General features: G+C 43.9%; 2 protein-coding genes across 2 annotated transcripts; both read right to left on the reverse strand.

Moving 5' to 3' along the window:
* Positions 1–573: 573 nt before the first annotated feature.
* LOC310800520 (uncharacterized protein) lies at positions 574–8,448 on the reverse strand (the record flags this gene model as incomplete). Its single annotated transcript, XM_083663130.1, has 18 exons — positions 574–769; positions 951–1,033; positions 1,126–1,298; positions 2,114–2,251; positions 2,345–2,459; positions 3,228–3,356; positions 3,470–3,564; positions 3,645–3,708; positions 3,811–3,870; positions 3,994–4,130; positions 5,663–5,748; positions 6,490–6,610; positions 6,741–6,867; positions 7,041–7,147; positions 7,242–7,353; positions 7,492–7,666; positions 8,154–8,264; positions 8,372–8,448. The coding sequence occupies 18 exons, from the start codon at positions 8,446–8,448 to the stop codon at positions 574–576; spliced, it is 2,106 nt and encodes a 701-aa protein (XP_083519256.1).
* Positions 8,449–10,069: 1,621 nt separating this feature from the next.
* LOC310800394 (interleukin-17 receptor A) lies at positions 10,070–16,852 on the reverse strand (the record flags this gene model as incomplete). The annotated part of the gene is made up of 4 exons (XM_083662994.1): positions 10,070–10,857; positions 10,938–10,975; positions 16,091–16,098; positions 16,754–16,852. The coding sequence occupies 4 exons, from the start codon at positions 16,850–16,852 to the stop codon at positions 10,070–10,072; spliced, it is 933 nt and encodes a 310-aa protein (XP_083519120.1).
* Positions 16,853–17,062: the final 210 nt, after the last annotated feature.

Raw genomic sequence — 17,062 nt, forward strand, 5'->3', positions numbered from 1 at the left:
GTCGGTTGCAGTGGGATGGCCAGGCGGATTGAGTAGCTGATGTATGCCCTAGGGCTGGGCGATAAATGACAATTAGTTTCTTGTTTATTCAGTGGCTCATTTCGCCTGGTAAGTATATACATAACTTGATTGCTAAATTTTACTGTCCCTTGTGACTATTCGTGACCATGTCGCCCAGCCCCAGTATATCCTATCTGTTCTGCTCTCTCTCCTCTTTCCAACCTTCCCCTGCTCCCTCCCCACCTCCTCCCTTCCCCTGCCCCCCACATTCCCTCACCCTTTCCTCCCCTTCTCTCGATCTCTCTCTATCATATGATTGTTCAATCATGTTATTATTATTACAGTAATTGTTATTGTTGTGTCAGCTAGATTTAACTAGACATTCTCTGTGAAGCCCTCTGAGACATGCTTGTGAATTAGGGCTATACAAATAAACTTGACTTGACTTGACTGATATTAATAACATACATTCTCTCGGGGGAGGGGAGGGGGGCATTCCAATGACCAAAGCATAATTTCAATTTCCAAATCTCCACATATTTATTGAAGAATGTTTTGCAAAGGAAGGTATTTTTAATCCATCCACATGAAGCTAGGCTTAGGCCAGGTTTGGGTCTGGACCTTATCGGGGTCCACAGAGTCCGAGGTAAGAACGGGGGCAATGGGGTGCGGTGATGCCAGGGACAGCCGTGCAGCCAGGAGCCCCATCCGGACACAGCTGTCTGTATCTCGACCCTGGACTATCCCAGCCATCATCCCACCTGCAAGACTGAGGGCAGAGTGTAGGGATATGAGAGAGAGAGAGCGAGAGAGAGAGAGAGAGAGAGAGAGAATTGAGGGCACAGGTAATGCAAATGAGATTGAAGAAGAGTCAATAAGAAAAGGAAATTCAAAATAGGCCTAATAGGAATAGGAAGGAGAGGGCGGGACAATTAGGAGAAAAACAGTACCTATCTCCTGCTCCTGAGACATTCACTGTCTCTTCTGAGCTCACAGTGAGTGCCGGGTAGTGGAGAGCACACAGCTGACCTCTCTGCAAATACAGGTGCAGTGTACACCATCATCATCATCACCATCATCATCCTCATCACCATCATCGTGAGCAGAGAGGTCATCCTTCCTTACCCTCTTTTGTTTCCTTGGCTGCAGGTTGACCGAGCCGGCGGCGTCATGCTCCCCGCACACCAGCACTCCCTCAGCACCCAGGGTCACCACCAGGCAGTGAAGGTGCTCCAGCAGGGGGCGCGAGAGAGCCAAAGCGCACCGCAGTACCTCGTCCACCACAGAGCCTGGCAGCACTGACACAGCACAGCAAAAAAAAAAACACATCCTCAAATCGCATGAATCTAGTTTCTCACAGGAAGTACAGGACTGCATCGGTCTGACTGTGTGAGAGTGTGAGTGACGTGTGTGAACGAGCAAGTGAGTGTGGGAACAGAGTCTACCTTAGAACAGCGGTTCTCAACCTGGGGGCCAGGACCCCCTAGGGGGCACAGGAGCATTTGGGGGGGGGGGGGGAGGGGGGGGGTCGTGAGTTTACTGATGAAATAGGAGAAAACATACTGTATTTCTCCTATGGAAATGTATCACCTTTCTATTTTAAAGACCACATGAAATTGCATCTTTACTTCCTGGATTTGATGCATTTCGTGTTAGAACAGGATGTTGGGGCGGGACCTAACAGATTTAAACCAGTAGAATAGGAGTGAGGGAGGGAAAGACCATTTTATTTGATGGGAGGGGTGTGGATTGTCTTTAAAAAAAAAAGTGATTTTATTGGTTAGAAATGTATATTTATGCCTAGTGCATCATGAGGTCATCATTGAAGAATGAAAGCAATGAGTTTTTGTTTAATTTTTCTCTCATTTTAGCATTTTTCTGGTGAAATACAGAATAGTTTTCAGCCTCTTGGCCTGTAAAACAACCTGTAAAAAGGGAAAACCGTTCTTTGGTTTAACTGTTCACCACTCCATATGTAGGCTACACCTGTAAAGGGGGGTGGGTAGTATAGGCATCGCTTTGTTTCAAGGCATCACAAGTCAAAAAAGTTGAGAACCACTGCCTCAAAAAGTGGAACCGTAAACACTCGGTCTGATACTGGACTACTGTTTACCTTCAGGCGTTGGGATACCCAGGGTTTTGTTCATGGTGCACAGCTCTGCCAGGTTCGGGGACGAATAGGACAAGGACTTCCAGGCCTCCGACAGGAAAGGCTTACAGGCCTTGTCAGAATCAGTGGGCTCGTACCAAACTGTGACACACAGTGATAGGACACTGCATCAGGGGAGTCAGTGGAAGCTGCAGTTCAATGGACTTTCAGTGACCACGCTCTCCATGCGCTTACCATTGATTGCATGCTTCTTGGCTATGGAACAAACATAGTCGATGGTGGAGACTGGGATGTTTCCATCAAGACACACGAGAGAGGCGGAGGAAAGCTGCTGCTCAAACTGGGACACCTGCAGGAAGATAGAATATCTCAAGGACTTTACAGAGAATGAGCCCAATTTGACCTAACTGATCAACAAATCAACCATAGAACATATGGTGCCGCGTCTATGTGCCGACAGCCCGCAATGCCGATAGCCCACAAGCAGAACCAGCTGAGCGAGCGGCGTGCAGCGTGGCTGGAGCTAACCTCTCCGAGCCCCCACGCCTAAACCTAACCTCTCCCACCCCCCACGTCTAAACCTAACCTCCCCCAGACCGTAACCCTAAACCTAACCTCTCCTACCCCCCAGACCTAAACCTAACCTCTCCCACCCCCCAGGCCTAAACCTAACCTCCCCCAGACCCTAACCTCTCCCACCCCCCATGCCTAAACCTAACCTCCCCCAGACTCCAACCCTAAACCAAACCTCTCCTACCCCCCACGGCTAAGCCTAACCTCTCCCACCCCCCAGGCCTAAACCTAACCTCCCCCAGACCCTAACCTCTCCCACCCCCCACGCCTAAACCTAACCTCCCCCAGACCCTAACCCTAAACCAAACCTCTCCTACCCCCCACGGCTAAACCTAACTTCTCCCACCCGCCCCACACTTAACCCTAAACCTAATGTCGAGAAAATTGACGAGATGGGAGTGAGTGTATTGGGCTGTCGGCATTGTGGGCTGTCGGCACTGCGGGTGGTCGGCATAGCGGGTGGACCCCGAACATATAGGACAAACATAAAGACACAGAACTAGCCTGGCTTAAAAGTGGATGCCTTGGCAGTAATACTCCTTACGTAGTGCTCTGTGATTTGCTGATGAATGTCCATGTCGCCCAATCCCAGACTCAGTTCCCCACTCTCAGTGATAACAGCACAGTAAGTTGCTGTCCTTTGCTCCTCAAGCCTGGCCACACCTCTGGTGTTCTAACAGAGAGAAGGAAATAGGCAGTACAGTTTAACATCTAAATATGTCAGTAAAAGGGATCTAAATTATGGTATGCTTAGTGATAGGGAACATTTCTTTGCTGCTCACATACCATGTGTTTACAGTAGTGCAACACTGCATCGCTGTGAGAGTCAGTTCCAATAGCAGAGATGAACAGAGGTCTGTGGCCTAATCGACTGAGAGAGTCTTGGGGGAAAACATAACCGCGATCAGATTCAGGTGTTTGATAGGAAACTTTTCACATGCATAATCAGATGAAAACTAACCGGCAATGTTCCGTCCTACGCCTCCGAATGACTGACAGACACTTCCTGGGTTAGTCTGTCCAAACTGAGAAGAGATGAAAAGCGTTCTCAGATTTCGTAATAACTTGGCTTACACGATCTACAGGGTTGTGTGGGGAGATCATTCTTGTTGCAGATGAAAACTTACTAGAAGCTTGTCCGTTTTTCCTTTAGCAATAAAATCCACATTTATTCCTCCGATGACGACCTGTGACAGAACAGCATCATAGGTACTGTGTTGTGCCATATCTGTGCAGTAAACATTCAACATAAATGTATTCACTCATGGAAACAAGTCCATCAAACTACTATAAGTCTTATTAATACTCACAATATTTGACTGTGACTCTGAAGAGTGCTTTCCAAGCTGGTGACTGGTGCATCTCACCTTTCTCCCATTCATAGTTTTTGACAGTGCACAGGCTATCTGACTGCCCACCTTAGCGTTGTTATGAATCAGTGCGATGTCTTTGAACATAGCAGGTTAGGAATAATCAGGTTTAACACAGGTCAAAGGTCATGAAAAGTGGGTATCATCATGGGCCATCCAGGTTCAACATTCTTCTCATGTGACAGGGGGTTGGAGTTTTGGGTAACAAGTAGGCCAACGTCATTATTCAGTTTTTACAGATTATGAAAGTGCAGATTGTAAACTTTCAAATGATACAAGTCATACATTGAAATCTGAAAATAGTTGAAGATAATGATTATTTGAATACCATACTCCTACAAGCAACATTCAGAGAAAATCTCTGTGAAAGTTGGTGAACAAGTTTGGTTTGACCTGAACAAGCTTCGTTTGCCAACAAATTATGGTAACGCTTTAGAATACAGCCCGCAAATAAGCATGTAGTTATAGTATAACAATGGGGTTTAGGACTGTAGTTATAGTATAACTACGGGGTGTAAGGAGTGAAAAAATACTTTAACTAGAGGGTAACAAGATCTGTACTTATAGTATAACTACAGGTGCCAGGAGTGTAGTTATAGTATAACAACGGGGTATAAGGAGTGAATTAATACTTTAACTAGCGGGTAACAAGATCTGTACTTATGGTATAACTATGGGGTTTAAGGAGTGTTGTTATAGTATAACTACAGGGTTTAAGGAGTCTAGTTATAGTATAATTACGGGGTTTAAGGAGTGAAAAAATATTTTAACTAGAGGGTAACAAGATCTGTACTTATAGTCTAACTACGTGGTCGCGGGCTGTATTATGAAGCAGGGGACCAATTTTATACTTATAGGCTAATTACGGGGTACCACACTGTACTTACAGGGTAACTACGGGGTTTAAGGAGTGTAGTTATAGTATAACTATGGGGTTTAAGGAGTCTAGTTATAGTCTAACTACGGGGTTTAAGGAGTGCAGTTATAGTATAACTACGGGGTTTAAGGAGTCTAGTTATAGTATAATTACGGGGTTTAAGGAGTGTAGTTATAGTCTAACTACGGGGTTTAAGGAGTCTAGTTATAGTCTAACTACGGGGTTTAAGGAGTGTAGTTATAGTATAACTACGGGGTTTAAGGAGTGTAGTTAGACTATAACTACACTCCCTAAACCCCGTTGTTATACTATAACTACACTCCTGGGACTCGTAGTTATACTATAAGTACAAATCTTGTTACCCTCTAGTTAAAGTATTTTTTCACTCCTTATACCCCGTAGTTATACTATAACTACAGCCCTAAACCCCGTTGTTATACTATAACTACATGCTTATTTGCGGGCTGTATTCGAAAGCGTTACCCAAATTATTAGTGATGCTAAAACTGTTGTTTGTTATATTGAGTTTGTTCTTCAACATCTAAACTTGAAAAGAGGGGGAAGGAGAAAAACGCATAAAAAAGCAACCTTATCTTGATTTGTGCGATTTACTTCCTTCCTTCCTACTACCTCCTTCTTACCCCTTCCACCAGACCGCGTCAAATTATTCGGAGAATTTGATATGATCACTTCTCGCACAACTTCTCAGTAATTGCGACTTTAGAAGGATACTAGCCTGAAGGGACTTTCCTTCAGTCAGCTCATTGACCTTCTGAAGAATGAAGGGTGTCACATCTCTGCCTTTAACACCTTTGGCACTGAATGAATGAGAAAGAGAAGAGGAAGTGATATTTCTTTCTCTGCGGTGACTTAAACATAGAAAGTCTGATCGGAATCGTTGGAGCTGTGCTATCAAAGACGGTAAATGGCTGTAGAAGAGAACATGACAGCAGATGGGCTTCAAAGTAAAGGTCTTCACGGGTCCAAAAAGTCGTGCCCGAACCCAAAACAACCCGGAAATGTAGAACCCAGAACCGAACCGGACCCGTCTATTATTAGAAAGCTGAGACCCGACCTGGACCCGTACAGAACCGATGAATGTCCTACCCGGACCTGCAGTTGCTTCTTTTGAATGGACCCAAGACGAGACTCGGCCGGCATACCCAAAGACCTCTAACATGAGCCAAGCTTAAAAGAATCAAACTACACGCCACATACATTTTTCCCAAAGATGGTTTCTGTCATTTTAGATACAGTTATTATCATGCTGATATAGGTTCAAGGGCTCATTCTTCTGATACCTATGAGTTATTTGACGATATAAAAAATGGTGATTGACAGCTGTGACAGCCACTCGCCGGGTCCATTCGGGTCCTAATGGACATGACATTACAATGTCAGAGATCCGAGACCCACGGCAAACGGACCCAAAGTCGCTTCTTTTGAATGGGCCTGAGACCTGGCCGGGTTCCGGGTCGGACCCTCGGGTATTCGGGGCATACCCGAAGACCTCTACCTCAAAGCCAATGCCACATGTTGCGTCTAAACGCTTTGCTTACGTGGCCTCTACCACAGCAGTCTGTATTGCTTCCTCTATCTGCTGGCCAGCTGCTGCGTGCTGCGGTGGGATGGGCACAGCTAGCAGAACGCCACTCTGGAGACCCAGCAACAGAACGCCCGCTGAAAGATACAAAGCACAGACATTTAAATACTGTGTGTCGACTGTGTTATTTGCAAAGATCTGAGCTCTGCGAAAATTAAGCTGGATGCTGCATCAGTGTCTGAAAGTGTTGATACAGTATAGGCTTACCAATGAGTTCTGCTGCCTCGTCAGGGTTGCAGACATGGTACGGGGAAGTGAAGCCGCTTTGTGGAGAAAAGAATGCTGGGAAATTCTTTGAGGTCCCATAGGTGGCTACACACACACCCTGCGTCTCCTGAGAAAGGATACAAGGCAGGGAAAATTACTGTTGCTTCTGGAATTTTAATAAGTCACACATAAAGATTGATTATACATTTGGTTGTCTAAAGTGCACAGTCAAATCAAATAAAGGAGAAATATCTGCCACTGTAGCTGCACTATTCTCAAAAATAATCTCATTATTCTCACGAGGAACTCCAGCGTGCGCCCGACGTCCAGAATAGATTTGACCCCAGCGGAGACGACAGCGATGGGAGTCCTGCCCAGCTCTGTCAGATCTGCACTGACATCCATACCTGGAGGAATCATTGTGTACTTTATGGGAATGATTTTCCTTCATATAAGAACTGTGAAACTCAAAAGAGCATGCTAACGTGCTAGTCAACTTACTGTTCTCCCCATCCCTGTGCACTCCTCCAACACCACCTGTGACAAAGACGGGGATGCCGGCTCTGTGCGCCGCTATCATGGTACCGGACACGGTGGTTCCCCCAGAGAGGCCCTGAGAAAACAATACAACACACAACTATATAAATGGGTAACAGACTCAGAAGAGACTACCGCTGGCAGCAAACCGGTCTTCATGTATTTTAGACAGAGACTCATTTGATATCTGGATTTTAGATTGATGACGTCTCACTTTGCTAATGGCATAAGGCAGATCACGGCGAGACACTTTGAGAGATGTCTTGCTGTGGGCGAGGTAGTCCAGCTCCTCTGATGACAGCCCCACATGGACTTTGCCCCGGATCACCCCGACCGTGGCTGGAGTGGCTCCCTCTGTCCGAACTATGGCCTCCACCTCCTTTGCTGTGCTGGATGAAACAGTCCTATCGACATTATTTACTGTCTATGGTCCTATCTCATAAATCAGTGGTGTGCCTGGGGACACTGAGGCAAGTTCAGGTGTGCCTTGGGATTTTGTGACAACCATACATATTATTGCAAAAATAGCCTAAAAATATACGAAAAGTGCCTGTGTTGCTGCTTTGTTGTAGTAATTTTACAGTTTCAAATTAATTCCTGAATAATTTTATTAATAAATATTTAACGAGTATAATAGTTGTCAATTTTTATTTGGCATTATTAACATTTAGAGTGATAACATGTAGAGGCTATTTTGCACGGATATATAGGTGTGCATTGAGATTTTGTTTTGCCCTTTGGTGTGCCTCGGGCACAAAAAGTTTGAAAACCACTGTGACATAAATGATTGAAACAAACATCAGCTCAGCTGTTGTTATCAGAGATGGCAAACACTTGAAAGCCGGTTACAGTGAGGTAAGGGGCAACTCAGGCTACCTCAGGTTGTGTGGATAGGGCATGCCATGTGTGATGATTGTGCTCTCCAGTGCGACCACTGGTCTGTTCTCTGCCAGCGCCTGTGCTACTGATGGATGAACTGTGAAGAGTCTGTCTAAGAGAAGATGGTTAACTTTGAGAGCCATTTGTATATAATCATCAAGCACAAACAATTATGACATTGTATGTGTGTTATAGGTTAGCTTGAATAGATGCACTTACCATTCTTGCACAATTTGCTTTTAGATGTTGAAATCCCACGTCTCAAAAGATGTGCAGACACTCTCGTCAGCATTCTCAGTTCAGATTTTCCCAGGGAATTCCCTGAAAACAACATCAACACATTTCAAAATGTAACCTGAAAAACGGGGTCAGCTGCTCCTTATTTTCCAATCAACTTTGCAAATCAATTGTGTTTGACTGAAAGCAGCCTCAGCCTGACACTGCTATGTCAGAATAAAGGCTACCAAAGCCCACTGTTTCCTCTCCAGCAGGCTCCTCATCAGGAGCCATAGCTTCCTTTCTTCACTTCTATCTGACTGTTTCCACCTCCAACTTGAACTCTGTGTTAGACCAAGCTGGATGTGCATGTCCAAATTAAAGGTAAGAAAGAACGTTACCTCAGTTTCATGTAGGAAAAATCAAAGTAGTCAGCCCAGGCTCCCCTGTTGCATCAAAAAGCCTGCAGTGTGTTTTCCCCCACTTCAAGGCAGCAATCCAATTCAGCCATTGTGAGGGTTTTCTCTGCTCCAGTTAGTTGGGACAAATCCACACCACCCCCCACTCTCAGAATCTGACACCCACATAACAGAGCTGTTAGTTAGCACCATGATGAAGCACTCGAGGTGATGGGAGGGGGGTCTACGATCTTTTCCCTACTTCACTGCATTTATGCACCAAATACACCATTGCATTATGATGTCAGTGACTTATTTGTAGGGACAAACCGACGAAAGCCAAAGAATTCAGTTAAGATAACTTTTAACACAATCTTAAGTCACATCACAGGGGGACAGCAAATACAAGCACCCATAAACTTTAACATAAAATCCTGTGTGAAAAGCTACTGTATAGCAATCCAAAGACAAATGTAACTCGTGTTAAAGTGGTAAACTGGTAAACTAAGTGGTTAAAATTAAACACACATTTTCTACACACATGCTATTCAATAGGGAGATCATACTGTACACCTGATAACTTCCATTACACCAAAATGCCAAACGTGAATCTCACGCTGAATTTGATCTGCTCATAAAAAAATAAAAGTGTATTTCCACAAACCCAGTTTAGTGCTTACCTTCTGCGGTGCAACACAAATGCTATATAAACTTTGCCCAGAAGGCTGAACTTTGACCCGAACATGTGTTGACACAGCTTTCAAGCATCAACCACATCCCCATGCTCTCTAAATCTATTGGACGACTCTTCTGAGTGAAAGCAAGTGCTATTCAACACGACTAATATACTATAAAGATGCTGCAAAGCAGCTATCTATGAGAAAAGCAAACGTGTGGCACAATGCATGCAAACAAACAGAACCATTCAAGAATCACAAAGACAAAATAAAATAAAGAATTACATCACATGATTTCCAAAATGTCCACATTGCATTCCTTTTTAAGCTGTAGATTGAAGTCTGTATTTCATGGTTGGTTACCATTTAATATCGTTCTGTATCCAGTGGGAAGCTGAATACATAAATTACCAACTGTGTCTCTTTGAAAGGTAAATCTGCAGTTTCATATGGATTTCTCTCAGCAGATTTCTGCTGTTGTGATTATATTTGTGCTACTCATCAAACTGCATGAGTCCCAATTGACATTTTCCTCAAGCAAACTCGATGATGGACATTTTCTTGAGTGTCTTTCTCCACGTGTGCATTCAGAGTTATTCATCCATGTGAAGGGTTGTGTTGTTTACACAGTAATGAGGTTCTTGGTTGCTTTTGCATTGTCATTGTGGATTTCCGCTGAGGTATCGCCGATCTCCGATTCCGAGTGCTTCACTAGTTCATCTTCAAACCAGCTTGGATGCTCCAGCTGGTACTCATGGAAAGTCTTGATGGCATCACGCAAGGCTCTACCCGAGGGACACTGATAATACTCATCATCTGCTAGCCCTTCGATGTAATTCACTCTGCCCGGTTCATGCTTTTCAATGTCCAGGATTCGAAAAAAGAGCTCCTCGAACTGTTTCATCAGCTTGTATCGCACTGTGATGTTGAATGGCATAGGGACATCCTCCTCTGAACAAACGTAATCAAAGTAAGCCACTATGTACTTCTGAAATGATGCCGATCGAACAAAATGGGGGACCATGAGGCTGAGGGCTGGGGTGAGCATGTCGCCCACCGGTGACTGGTCATCCTCTCTCAAAAAAACGGGTTTGTCGCCGCACATGGCTCTCCATTTGGCTTGTACGCCCTTTGAGCACAGAATTAATATCTTGTCTGAAGAGCTTTCGATTTGCTCTCTGTGCCAGTCTAACCACTGGACACTGCCCAGCACTCCCAGCCTGGCAGAGTCTAGCAGATCCAGGACCACCTCAGTGCCACATTGAGTCACTAGGAAGGCACAAAGCTTGAGAACAATGTTTTTGTACAAAGCGTGGTCGAGGGAGTAGATGATGAGGAGTCTTTTTCTCTCTTGCACTTGGAATCTGCCGGGTTCGTCTTTGGCAGCAGCTGAGGATGTGTTGGCAGGTTCTAAGAGAAAGATGCGTTCCTTAATTTTCTATTCAAGCTGTATTTTCAGTTCAATATGGTGCATTTATAAGAAGGCAAACCTTTAGGAGATGCTCTCCACAGAAAATAAGCAAGACAACTGCCAATTACGACCAGTCCCAAAGTTGCCTTTATGATCAAAGTGCGTGGTGGTGGCTTGGAATAATCTAAAATAAAACATGACATAAAATCAGCTGAATACCTGTGCAAGTGAATATAAATATTAAGGATTACGGTATTTACATTTGTGCACAATATGTTCATTAAATGTGGTGAATATCGTACTTACGGAGGCAGTAATTAAACATTTTCTTGGGACGCAAACAGCCATTCTTGCACCGTATAAAAAATGGCTGAATCTTTGGGGGAAGCCAAATATTACCATGGTAAGTTTTAAGGCGCAAAATTTCTATTTGAACTTTTGATAACATGCATCAACTCTTCGACATTATAAAGTGCAACGATGGAACATTAAGTCAAAAATTAAACTCACCAGAAACACCATTTCACATTGTGAGAGCTGCCATATGGCCAGCTCAAAGGTTACATTCAGTGAGGTCCTGTTCTCCTAGTGGTTGAATTGTGTAAACACAAGGTAAGAAAATACATCTTGACAGCCTACCTGACATGTACTCTGTCTACTGTGAGCTGTACAGGCAGGAACCCATATGGTGGCAGTGTACATCACTTATCACAACATGATTACTTTGTCATCAACAAGTAGCCAACTGACAGAGGACAATACCTTTGAGACATTCGTTGAGTAGAGGAATCCATGACTCTGAATGGAGACTTGGTATCTCTCTGAATACTTTGCTGTATCAAAACCCACAATGACGGATATCGTGTCATGTCTCTTATCAACTGACACAGCTCCAGTCATGTGAGGCTCCCAGAGGCTGCCTGAAATAACAAGACATTCAGAGCACAATGCCCAGATGCTTCAGGATCCCTTACGGTGGTGCACGATTCCAATTCTTCTCAGATACAAGTCAAACCTTACCATTCTCCAAACACATCTGGGCCTCTCGTATCCTCCAGTCATCACATCCTAGCCGTGATAGATACAGCATGCGGATTAGAATGATAGAGGTGGATTTTACAAAAAGCATCAAGCGTCAACATACATCGCTCATAAACTTTGGCATGGTGTATGGGATCGATTGTCCCTGATCAGGGGTAGCTGATGTGAATTACTCCTTAAAGTCGAGCTGAACCCAAAAAATGACTTTTCTTTTCTTTTAGTTCAAATACCTGGGTATGCAGTGCACCTATTTAATAATGTATGCAACAAAAATCACAACAATCTAATTTCTTTCGTTTTTCACACTTTTTCACATCAAAAGTTCATTTTTCAAGATTTCATTGATAACAGTAATGTACAGTTTGCTGACGTCACCTAGTAGGATACTATCAGATTTCTACCCCATTTCAACCAATCATATCACGACATGCAGCTGTCAATCAAATCTTCATTTCAGGATAATTTTCTCTTCCAAATGAAGTAGAAAATGACGCCTAGTGCCTGTCATCTGGCAGAATTCCTATCCTATAAAGTAACTACTAACTTGGCCAATTGTTAGAAACATGAACAAAAAACAAAAACTATAATCTCTAAGAATGCAAAGAAATGTAACTGGCTCGTTAAAACGCGCATTCCAGGGATATCGTATATTTACAGCAGCGATAATGGCGCGCGCATCCGAGAGCTTGGTTGTCAGGGGTTGCATTTCGGAGATTCCAGGCCGACGTGCTGCACTCTCCGCTCGGCAACACAAAGGCAGGTGGCTGCCTGCGGCTCGCTGAGCTCCACTCCTCCCGTCAAAAGGCTCTTCCCGAGGGGAGCGCCACAACACACTGAATCCCACTCGATTTGGAGGCGGAACACGCCAGGATTGGCCAAAGCCCAATCCAGTCCCCAGAATTGTCAAATAAAATCATCGACATGATACTATGACCCGCCTCTCAACCTGTCATCTTAGACAAACTATGTTTTTCAGTCTGAAACGGACTCATATGCACGTGACGAACGGGTTCAGTTCGACTTTAAGAAACATAGGCTACATCACCTGGCTGTGGTGAGGTGATGCACTGATTAGCTCGAGGCTATATAAGGACCATGCAGGTGTGGCCTCTTCGCTGCCTTGATTTCCACGACAAGCAGTTTGCCACGTTAACGTGTGTGGTTGACATCAGTGTTTGTCCCCTGACTTTGTGAGAAACAAGAGCTGGTCCCACGGGCCCCTTTCAGAATTGCTGGGTGTCTCTGCACAAGCTGGCCAAAGTGTGGTAGCTTGTTTGATTGGCGTTGGCTGTGATCCCTAACCATTTGTTCCTTGTTGAACCCGACTGCGTTGGGGGAGGCGAGGGGCTTGCTTTCAGCTAGTTGCTACACCCCAGGGCTGAGTGTGGTTGTGTTTGTCGGCCGAGGGGGGGACCGAGTCAAGACCAAGACCGAGACCAGACCAATGCAAGACCGTTTCCAAGACCATGACTCTAATGGCTTAACTTTTACACCATTGTTCTGCTAGCAATGAAAGAAATCCATATTTAAGAATTTTAGTAAGATGGGCATGCGGGTAGTGTAGCGGTAGATTCCCTGCCTACCAACACGAGGGTCGCAGGTTCGCACCCCCATGTTACCTCCGGCTTGGTCGGGCGTCCATACAGGCACGATTGGCTGGTGTCTGCGGGTGGGAAGCCAGATTGGGGGTAGGTGTCCTGGTCGCCTAGCACCTCTGGTCAGTCGGGGCGCCTGGTCGGGGCGGAAGGGAACTGGTGGGAATAGCGTGATCCTCCCACGTGCTACGTCCTGCCGGTGAAGTTTCCTCTGTCAGGTGAAAAGAAGCGGCTGGCAACTGCGCATGTGTCGGAGGAAGCATGGTGCTAGTCTACGGCTGTCACCAGATCGGCAGAGGGAGGAGCAGCGACCGGGGCAGCAGGGGGGAAAATTGGCCAAGTACAATTGGGGAGAAAATGGGGGGAAATCGGAAAAACCTAATTAAAAGAGAGAGAAAGATGGTTGGTTACGTTGTAACCCAGTTTATCTGAGTGGAGAGACTATGGCTCCAGCAAAGCACCGCTCCAAAACGGTTCCAATCAAGGTTAAACGATGAGGCCACACCTGTGTGGTACTTATAGCCTCGGGCTAATCAGTGCTGGCCTCACCACAGGTGATGTGATGTGTCCTAATGAGTAATCCATGTCAGCCGCCCTTGATCAGGGACAATCCCATGCCTGCATTTAACACACCTTTCAGGAAAATCGCTCTTCATGATGTCAATATAGCAATGGCCTTTGGGCCCTGGCATGTGGCCTTGCGCCCTAAAAACAATTGCAACGCCGAAGGCCAGATGGCCTTGCCCCTAAAATGATGAAATTCCCACCCTGCTTGGCACTCACATTACCTAGGTTACAATGTAACCAACTGATAGTTAGTGCAAGCATCAATGCATTATGGTGATGATACCTCATCAATTACGTTTTAGATTAAAGCACACAATATATCTGAACACAATAAGAAGATAGAATCATTATAATTAGCGTCTTGGATCGTCTGGCACACGTCTCTCTGTTGTTTCCACTACCATGCTCCATCCACGGCTCCAGAAGAATAGTTTGATGACACCAGAAAAACATGTTGAACTTCTTTCTCACCTGGGATTGTAATTGGTTTGGTAACCCTGTAATGTCCAATGTCAGGTTCTGGCACATTAAAGACTGTCACCCAATATGTTTTCCCAGGGTCCACAACAAGTCCATCCAATGAGAATGTCCACTAAAAGAGAAAAAAGTCTCAGGTGTCTAACATAGTAAATATGCTGTACTGATATTTCTGTAACAACGTTTTGTTTTTGTTTTTTTGCAGTCTTACCCTGTTAGCGGCTTGATTCAGCTGGTGGTTCAACTTGAAATCATATTGCACACACATACTTTGATTTGTAGTTTCATCCAGAATATTGATCTCTGATCCCTCTAGCTTGGATATCCCTCCTGTGGATAGAAGAGATTTTGCATTTTCTGTCAATTCAAAATGCAACGTCTGTCTTCTATCTACCTCTACTGAACGACCCCAGACCCTTCCCACCTTGCATTTGATGCATTTTAAAGTGTTAAACTCCAATAACAACAGATTGTGTTTTAACACAGTATAACAAAATGAACTGCATGCCATTTGGTCACAGAATTGCATATTACTTATTACCATTTGACTGTATTCTCCATGTCACATTCAAAACAGGAAGAAGCCCGTGTTCGTCCGTCCCGACTCCCACATCATGCTCTGCACCCCACTCTGGGCCATTTGGAGCGAGGAGTCTGGGCACCGTCGGGGTCACGCCTTTGTCTGAGCAGTTATCTGGCATTTGGTGAAATATTATGTTGTGAATAGACTGATGTATGAATCTGTGTGTGGCCAGATTAATCACATACACTTCAAATTAGAGTTACATTTCCACATGAAACCAAAAATAAAGAGTAGGCTACATATGTGCACAAGGGTTAGACGAATAGACAAATATATCAATGAATAGACCAAACAGTATAATCGATTTGCTGATATCGGTCGGTCCTGTTGTCCACCATTGCTACGATGGAGGTTCCTCCCTGCCAACAACTACATAAAAACAGTCTGAAAATCCTACAATGAAATATATGTATTCATTCATTCATCATTTCATTCTTTTACTTCGTTAATGGAGAATTTAGTGTCACATGATGGTCTAAATACTGTTTCAGAGACTTTTCCACCTTGTAAAGAATTAAGTTATGGAGGAAACATTGAATCCTTCTAATGTTTTGGCATGAAATCTAATCAAATTTTAAGATTTGGCACAAAACTTTGGCAGCTTCAATGCAAAAATATTGTCTCTATCAGCGTTCAAAAACCCACATTGGTTAAACCCTATTGCGTTTATGTGAATATGTTACTTTTATGTGCCTGCATTTTCATTGTAAAGAGAAATAATCAGCATATATACAGTAGTATATACACACACACACACACACACACACACACACACACACACACTATAACAGTTTATAAACCAAATTGAATGAAACCAAGAGTCCAGGAAGTGTCTTATAAAAGTATATTTAAAGCCATACATTACTTTGGCAAACTGCATTGCCAAAGGATTGAATTCTCAATGTACACATTTTGATATGTCATGCAGAGTTCCAATGTATTCAGTGGCGATGTCACAATTTGACATACGCTTCATACTGCAAGGCAGGAAAAGAGGGGGGAGAGGAATGGGATGATCTCTTGTAAATGTGTGTGTGTCGGTGCAGTCTGACCGGGAGACTGTTATCAATTGTTATGGAATATGATGCACTGTCCAAGGTTTCAGCAAAAGGGAGTGTGCTGTGGAGCAGAGGGTGAAGAAATCTCCTCCTATGTGTGTGCGTCTGCATTTCTGCATGTGTGAGATGTCTTATGACTAATAACTCATAGCATTAATTATGTGTATGCAATTATAGCTTATTGATTAGGAAATGCCAATGGAACTTCAATTTTCTACAACACACACAGTATATATATATATAGATATACACATAGATATAGATAGATAGATAGATAGATAGATAGATAGATAGATAGATAGATAGATAGATAGATAGATAGATAGATAGATAGATAGATAGAATAGATAGATTGATTGATTTATTTATTTAAAGGACACTTACTAATTTGAGCACTGCATTGAATACCCTGGGGAAGGAAATAACAGTTAAGCCTTTGGGCACAGAGGCATGGTGAAGCCAAGACTATAAACCTTCTTCAATTTACTTTAATAACTAATTTAGCCTCATTGTTTTCTATAAGTTAGTTGTATAGTTTTGTATTGATTGAAATACAAAGGCATCTAACTACCACCTGTTGATTGCAGTCCAGACGCTTGTCCAGAATCCGGAGAGGAGATGACACAGTCAGTCCAGCTGTCAAACACAAATAGAAAAAGGGAACACGGCTCATTCTGTAGTAGTTCCTCAAAACTGGTGGAAAATATCCACAGTGCTGTAGATAGATCAAATAAGTGTATTTAAGTATAAAATGGTATAATTAAACTCCACTTGAAAATCTGAGCATCGAGAGAGAGAGAGAGAGAGAGAGAGAGAGAGAGAGAGAGAGAGAGAGAGAGAGAGAGAGAGAAGCCTCAGTGAAACCTAATTTCAATCCAATGTG

The sequence above is a fragment of the Poromitra crassiceps genome, assembly GCF_964638095.1.
Source record: "Poromitra crassiceps genome assembly, chromosome: 30".
Taxonomy (NCBI): Eukaryota; Metazoa; Chordata; class Actinopteri; order Beryciformes; family Melamphaidae; genus Poromitra; species Poromitra crassiceps.